The sequence below is a fragment of the Limulus polyphemus genome, unplaced genomic scaffold (genome assembly GCF_000517525.1).
Source record: "Limulus polyphemus unplaced genomic scaffold, Limulus_polyphemus-2.1.2 Scaffold1801, whole genome shotgun sequence".
Taxonomy (NCBI): domain Eukaryota; kingdom Metazoa; phylum Arthropoda; class Merostomata; order Xiphosura; family Limulidae; genus Limulus; species Limulus polyphemus.
The window spans coordinates 220,915-229,824 of NW_013667411.1; the positions used below are offsets into that span (position 1 = coordinate 220,915).

General features: G+C 31.1%; 1 protein-coding gene across 1 annotated transcript in view; it reads left to right on the forward strand.

The window, feature by feature from the left end:
- LOC106464982 (protein O-GlcNAcase-like) overlaps positions 1–8,002 on the forward strand; it is a gene marked incomplete at its 3' end in the record, with an annotated part of 40,685 nt that extends 32,683 nt beyond the window's left edge. Inside the window, exons 5-6 of the mRNA XM_013925162.2 lie at positions 2,013–2,181; positions 7,879–8,002. Of these exons, the coding sequence (XP_013780616.2) occupies positions 2,013–2,181; positions 7,879–8,002 (293 nt within the window). The remainder of the gene's footprint in view (positions 1–2,012; positions 2,182–7,878) is intronic.
- Between the last annotated feature and the right edge of the window lie 908 nt (positions 8,003–8,910).

Here is an 8,910-nt window from a genome sequence, read left to right on the forward strand (position 1 = left end):
GTTTCCTTTTGATACATAAGATGTTTGGGTTTTTTTCATCTAAAAAAAAAAGGGACATTACTTTCTTGATGACCTAATATATATTATTTTGAAAACAAATGAAATGCGTGCTGTTCATTTATCATTGAATTTATTGCTAACAAGTCACAGGCACTTACTGTAGAAGAATCTTAAGCCCAATAACAACACAGTATATATTTATACTATTAATAAGTATAAGTAAAAGGCTTTTACTTTGACAATTGGCAAAAGAATTATATATTTTAAATTCCAACAAACCTCCTGTCTTTTCTATTTGCTGAGATATCGCTACATGTACTGACTCAAACACAGTGGCCACACCCACCTCTTTTCATTTTTGGAAACATTTGCTTGCTATACCTACTTCTGTCTATGATGTATGAATAACTAAATGAAAGCTTAGAATGTCCCCCTAGTGACTTTGTCAGCCTTTTTCAAATTTTTTTCATACAAGATTCCAACTTGTAAGGTAAAGCTTTAGTGAGCTCCAAATTTCATATTTTTTGAGACTCAAATACAGCTTAGTTACTATGCTTGATAAGTTATAGTGGAATTCTATGGTATCGATAAAGTAATTTATGATTTTTTGGTTATTTAAAATGTATATATAAAACCTAAAAAAAAATTTTCTTTTCACATCCTCCATGTGGGAAATTTCATAAGGTTTAGCAACCTACAACAAGCAGTAAAGGAGTACAAAGTTTGTAACTAGAAAAGATAATTGTCTGCTATACTTTTTGATTTACTGTTATATGTTTTAAGAAATACAAGCTTAAGAACTTATTTCTAATTAGCAATAATCTATATACATATATAATGTATTATAACTGCAATGTGACTGTATTTTACAAAATACTAGTCCACTAAAACACGGCCAAGACAGTTCTCTTTGTAAAGACCAGTTTTATATTCTTGGATACAGTAACATGAGTGCATGTGCGCTGTGACATTGTAACTTCTGTAATGTTAGCCAGGCATGGCTGAAAAGGTCAATATAATAGAAATAATAAACATATATGTTTAATGTTATGAAACTTATGCTATTTAGACTAACATTTGTGTTTTTCTGTTATAATTTGTAGTCATTCTAGAACAAAAAAGCATAATTTATGTTTATTTCATAATTTTTTATGGTGGATACCCGATTGGTCAAATTGACAGACCCTGTATAGAGTTAGAATAGAAAAATAACAGATAAAATATGAAGTTTTACTCAAATCAAATATTTGAAATGTATTTAGGAGGTTGTAGAGATTACACAAATGATATTTGATATTTTTGAGATGAAGAATAGTTTTGTAATCATAACATGAAAATCACTTCGCACTTGGATTAGTAATGAAACAGACTCAATATACATTCACAAACAAATCTTTAGTAAAAATACTTCATTAAAAAATCTGATTTTTGTGTACAAAAGCCTTGTAATGGTTACTAAAAGTCTACCAAAATTTGTGAAGATACACATGATGCATTAAAAGTTATAGTTTAAATACTTAATATGTGCCAATATTTATGTGAACTTCAAGTAAACACAGGTTATATTTTGCAATTTGTTTTGCAAAAGAATTTGAAAGCTAAAAACCTTTGCTATTATACACCTCTAAGGTTATGATACTTATAAAGCACTTAGGATAAAAAAGTGAATAAATCATGATACTAGAAGCAAGGTAGCTTGAATACTCTCAGAAGTTAACCTTTGCTATAGATGAATCGGGAATGCAGACCTTCATTTTTATTTGTCCCTGAAAAATGAAAGTATCTCCTGAGAATGCTTGTGTTATCAGTTTTCCAATAGTCTTATACAGATGATCTTGAAAGGACCTTTTACTCAGTCATAAAGCTAAAACAGCTGTGGTAGAATTACCACAAATTGATTTTTTTAGATTCCTGTTCATTTTTTAGTTGAGTCATCATTGGGAAAATGTATCAATTGTAGTATTTCATATTGATCAGTATACATAGTTATTAACATTGTATACGTTTTGTAGGTCTCGCAGTTTGGGTGCACAGCTTTTGCACTTTTGTTTGATGACATAGAGCCAGACATTAGTGAGACAGACAAAGAGATTTTCCAGTCATTTGGTCATGCACAAGTATCTGTCACAAATGAAGTATTCCAGCATCTTTCTCAGCCCAAGTTCCTCTTTTGTCCTACTGGTGAGTAAGTTACAGCATCTACATGTTTGACATAAAATAAGGTTATTTATCTTTGCTACCAGTCAATATTTGCTTATGTATTAAAATTATTAGGCCTTATTAAAAATACAAAAACTGGAAATTGTTTTTTCCCTCTTTCTTCTAGACCTCATTAACTATGGTATTAATTTGGCTTAATATACACCCAAGTATAAAATTTTGTGAATGGTTTGAGAAATACATTTGTCTTGCATTGTTTCTTGTTACATGAACCGAAAATAGAAACTAAATTATCAATTCATATGATTTATTTATTTTTTTATATATTATATATATATAGTGTTAACAACTTTCAAAGATTAACACATATAGTTACAAAGAATATTCCCAACATAATACTTGAAAAATACACATCCTACCAATAAGTAAACAGACCCCCTCGAGAATATATATTGGCCATCTTTATCATATCATATCCAAGTAATGCCAAGGTATAAATATGAGTATAGCTTGTTAAAGACCACAGAATACAAACAGCCATGCCACACAAAAAAATTAGGAATACAGGAATTAGACTTATTTTCACAAGTTCACATATCTGTCTGATGGGAAGGTGGTGGAAGTCAGCAAAAAGTCACCAGATAATAATTTACTGCACTACTTTCCACAGTAAGTAAAGTTATAATGCAGTTCCGGTCATGTAGTAAAATAAAAGTTTCTATACAGCCCACACATACACCCAAAACCAACACAACAGATACTCTTTGTACCCTGAGGATAGGTGTGGAGAATGAGCCACATCAGATGCCTGCTGTTGTTTTAGGACAGGTGTAAATATAAACCATTATCATTACAAGTTATCTTATAGCATAGGTTACAATGGCAAAGGAGATAGACAGAAGCCACTCCTCACTCCAAAAAATATCATACGTTTGCGGCAGTGGGCACCACAGATACTATTACACCACAGTGCTTTAGATGACATGCTAATTTTTTACACTAGAACCAACTTATTAAACAAGTCAGAGTTTTCATGCAAGATGGGGCTTCTGCTCGTTCAACTTGAATCACAAAACAAGGGCTTGAAAGATAGGGCATTGACAAGCTTCTATGAGCCTTATTGAGCATTGGTAGACTATCCTTAATAGTTTTTGCACTAAATTTACAAACCAACTTCTTGGGACACCTTCATACAAGTTCTTCTTCAGGAGTAGGGTAAAATTCCACAGGTTCAGATTTTAGGTATTATAAATATGATATATAACTGTGTCTTTGCCTTAAATATTGCAAAGGGAAGATACACTACTAAAACACTAGTGACAGTCTTTTATCCATTGTTTCTTGATTGTTTATTTAATAAAACATCTTTCTTTCTTTCTGGGGTGAATGTATATTTACATACTGGTAGACTATGTAGTGAATGACTGATAATAAAACTTTTTTTTTATCCAAGATCTTGTTTTGCATTATGTATTCCTTGAAAATGATATAATTATGTAAAAATTTCTGTCAGACAAGTTACTAAAACTCTACAATACAATTAATAATAATTAATCTTAATTATAAGTAGCAGGGAATCCACTAAAAAACTTCTATGACCACTCTATCTTTGGTCATCGGTTGAGTATCCTTGTTCTAAACATTGTCTGTGGTCATCAGTTGAGTATCCTTGTTCTAAACATTGTCTGTGGTCATCAGTTGAGTATCCTTGTTTTTTGGCTCTTAACCTAGAAGCATCTAGTGAAGTTGGGCCTGTTTAACAACTTACTAAGTACTGAAGCAGAATTGTCATGTGTGAAGCTTCATGTATCATGCTTATTTCATTTAACCAATGTAGATATTACTATTTAAGAAATTTAACATTGTATACTAAATCTATCTAGTATAATATATAAGATGCATATCAAATTAATTCAAAGTAATACTGTAAGTTATATACACACATAAACATAAAATTTGAGAAGAAAACTCAGAAATACTATATAATGTAGCTATCACTATTTACGAAATTTAATGAAATATATTATATCTATCTTATACTATAATTAACTTAAGTACATATTCCATTAAACTTCTCTTCAGGGGTAGGTAAAAGTCCATGTCACAACTTTTTACAGAGTTATTTTCAAAATTAAATTAAACTACTTTGTTATTAACGTATACAAATAAACTTAGCACCAAAATGTAGTTAATATATCAGATATTAATATTATGTAAGTTTCATTTTTCTAATTTCAAAAGGACATATTTAAATTTTCAATTTCAGCTTGTCCATGAAACATGACATATTTTCACTCCAACTTTCCCATTTTTTAATTTTTCATCACCCCTCTGTGATGTTTCGAGTTCAATGTATATTGCTCTTTATAACATAAGTATTACTAAGGCAAAGCCTAATTTCAATCTTCTTTGTTTATGGAGATATTAACCAGAAGGTCAGACCCACTTGACATTCCCTCCTGTAATGGGCAGCACCCTTAGGGCTAGTCGTTGGAGTTTGGACTATACTGCCGATTACAAAAAATTTATTTATTTGAGGATTGCAGTGACAAGTGGAGCTCACAAGTCACTAACTCAAGGAGATTTACCGTTAGACTAAAGATCCTGAGACTGATATTCAACACATTACATTAAGTTTCTTAATATAGAATACACTTCTTTAATAATTTGCTAACTCTTCATAGAATAGCACATTTTGGTTAACATTACTGATGATTATAACTCTTATATAACATCAAGTTTCTTAACTTTCATATGTTTCTTTAGAATCTAATCAAATTCACATTAACTGCTTAAGAGAGAAATAGTTTCATTAATTACAACATAGTTGATCTGGTAAATTTTGGCAGCTGGGACACTTTCATACTCATAATTTCTCGATTATCAGCAACTTTGGGGATAATCTCAATTCTTCATGGAGAGAACTGATTTTTAGCTCCAGACACGACAATTTTGAACCATATTTTCTTTGTATTCTTTTGACTTTCCAAATAGTATTCCTAACTACCTGCAAGTAGTTCTAACACTTTATTGGTCGATCTGTGCAACTCCCTAGGCTAATCCAAAACAAGAACCAAAACTCTCAAGTAATTGGTTACTTTGATGGTGAGTGCTCTGGTTGCCTTTTTACTTGTACAACTACACTGGTCTGGAGTAACAGATCTGACATCAAAGTGCTGATTTGAGACTTTTTAGTAGCCTATGCAGTGCTACTAACTCATTGTCAGTAACTTATCACTTATGGCTAGTGTTTTTCTCAGCGTCTCTGTTGAAGGTTCATTTTTTATAACTCTTAACTCGTGATTTTCAATACCACTTAACCAACTAACTGTACTTTCCTAGCTCTTGACCTTATTTCATAACACAGGCATTTTTACTTATGCCATTTCTTCATGTGTATGTTCACTTAAAATAAAACTTAGAAAATCATCATAACTTCTTTCTTAAACTGTTTTAAAATGCTGAAAATACTGAAGCAATTGTAAAATTCCCTCAAAAATATCCAATTGCTTCACTCTTATCATATTTTCTCTTTCACAATTTTCCAATAATTCTCTCTTATGTTTGCTATTATATCATTTACAACTATTAGAAAGATAGTTTTAAGTTACTGAGTGATATATAAGGTTATCTTGTTCTCATTAGCAATTTTTAGTTAATTCACCTACAGATTGAGAGTTGCTATCTCCTAGTTCAGATTGAGCCGTTATGGAAAATATTTTAAGACACTTATGCCTTAGAAAACCAATTGAATTGTAATAATTATAGGATATTGTTTGTTTTGTACATGTTATTATTTTGTGTTGTTAAGAAAATAGATAAAATATAAAGGTTTACTGAAAAAAAAGGTTGATATTCATTTAGGTGGTTTTATAGGTTGTGCAAATTAAATTTGGAAACTATAAAATAAAAAAAGTATTTTTTATCTTAACATGTAAATGACCTTGCACTTGAATTAGTCAGTGTCTGAGTTACACTCTGATTCCATATATTTACAGACAAATCCTTCATAAAAATAATTAATTAAAAAATCTGATTTTTTTGTGGACAAAAGACATAATATTTACTAAAAGTTTTCCAAATTTCATGAAGATACATTTACTACATTTAAAAGTTATATTATGGATACATTCATGGTTACCTTGTGGTTATATGTTGGTTGTAAGATCAGTTAAAATGACTGAGCCCATGCTGACAGAATTAGTTAAATTTAGTACTGTAAACTGCATACTGCATAGACATGTATAAACTTGCATGTTATTTTTGTATGTGACAAATTCCTCTTAGATCTCCACCGAATAGTACAACCTGTGTGTATATGACCTCTCATGCATCTGGACAAGTATATTAAGGATAATCTAATTAAACTAAGTCTTCCCACTGGCTGGACATAAATGAAACTCAGGAAGAACAAGTCAAAAGTGACCAGGACTAATTCTTAAAGTGGAAAGAATTTTAAGGAAAGTTAGCATAGAATTTGAAGAAAGTCAGAGATAAAAGATATAGTTTTACATCTCTGTTGTATGATAAATGCTTAGACTTGAGTTACAGTATGTAAAGTTAGGATAAAGAAAGTATCCTATTTGTATCCTATTACAACTTTTATAATTATGTGATCTGTAATGAGTCAACGGTCACACCATGGTAAATGATTGACCCAGCATAACTTTTTTTAATAAATTTATTAAAAATAAAACAGTAGTTATGAAAGGTTAAATGCTTTTGCTGTCTATGATTAAGAAAATTATTTGTATTCTATATTGACTGTTTTAATTATGTGATTTAACTGAGCCATGTCTGTGAGTGGAATATTTTTAGATAGTTTTTCACTTCTCTGTCAATGAAAAATATCTAACATATTTATATTAAAATAGTCTTGTTTATTTTTTGAGTGACTAGCAATGTGTTAAAAATGATTTTAACTAGTATAGTTAACAAATCTAGAAAAGCATGTGTTTTGTTATTATTTACAAGTTTAAGTTATGGTGAACCTTAAACCATTTTATGATTCTCCTAATATCAAAATATTTGATAGGAGCTTTTCAGAAAATTTATGTATTATAGGATGTTGTGCTTCTCTGCATTCTTGCATTTACACTACTACGGAACATATTTTCAAATTTTAATCTTGTAATCAATAAAAACTGAATATATAGTAACCATTCACTGCCCCTTTTGTCTCCCAAGGATTTAAGTCATGCTGCACTTGATTTTATATTGTACTGCATGACCTCTCATGCATCTGGACAAGCATATTAAGGTGACCTAGTTAAAATAAGTTTACTCAACTTCTGGACATGAAAGGGAGCTTAGGAAAACTGTCCCCAAGGTGACCATGATTAATTCTTAAAGTGAAAAGAATTTAAGGAAGGTTAGCTTAGAATTTGAAGAAAGTCAGATATAAAAGATTATTGGCAGTTTGAATAAAGTGCTGATTATGTCTTGCCTTCCCAAGCCTCTGCTGTGGATTCCACTAGGCCTACCCTAGATCTTTTTGAGAAATGTTTCACAGTTTTTTTCTCCCTTCTTCTCCGGGCATTATGGTTTCATGCTGAACCTTTTTCTCTTTCTTTTGAGAGATGGTGCTTGCATGCATCACCCTACATGGGCTTTGATTCATTGGAATAGTTTAAAGATACCTAATATTAATTTCTAAAGTCAATTGCAAATTTAATAAACAGTATTTAGATGAAAGTAACTCAAGTTTCATCTTAACAGAATACTGTGCAGGACGAGCCATTCCAAATGTACAAAACTCTGAATACCTCAACACTGTCGGGACCAAGCTACTTCCTGGTATTGATATAATGTGGACAGGTAAGACTTTCTTTGGGTTCCATTGGTGCATTTATATTAAATTATTTTAGGGTACCGTTTCTCTGTAGCAGTTTGCATGTTACCATCTTAAACACACATATTTGCTACTGTTTATTATATCTGTTACGGCTGTAAAATACTTCTGTGATATTGAGCAAGTTAAAATGAAATAACCTTACATGTAGTAATTCCTAATTGTGTTTTATTCATTAACTATAGCTTGTTACAATTATTGTATTTCTATGTTCTGTAAAATGGTTATAAAGCACTGAGTTGGACATGACCAAGTAATTAGTATGCTTGAACTGTGGAGTTGAGAGTTCAAAGTATATCATTTCAAAATTGGAGATTGCTAAGCACATATAGCCAAATGTATAGCTTTACTCAAAAATTCTGAAAAACAAACTATACAGTAATGCCATGATAAGCATGTTAGAATGAAGTAATTCTGAATTAACTGTTTTCACAATGATATGGTACATTACCTCCTCTCACAGATGTAGTTATTCTCATTCAGTGCTGCCCTCTACATGCAAACAATGTTTTTCACATGTCACAAGCCTTGCACTCCTACATTCCCCACAATCATCATGGTTCACTGGGTCTTGCATGCAAATTATCATGCAACAACCCTCCACCTTCCTGTCACATTTGCAGTTATTAGCAAAGTATGATCCAGTAATGAGAGAGCATTTAGAGCGTGTTAAAAACAAGCAAATATCAACATCTTATCTTTCTCCTGAAATCCAAAATGAGTTTATAAATCTCATGGCTTCACATATGCGAAATTATTGTTTCTCAGCAATTAGTAGAAACAAATACTATAGTATTCTGTTTGATTCCACACCCAATTTAGCCCATCGTGAGCCATTGGCCCAAGTAATTCGGTTTGTTGACATTGACTTTAAGACAAGAAAAGTAGAAGTCAAAGAG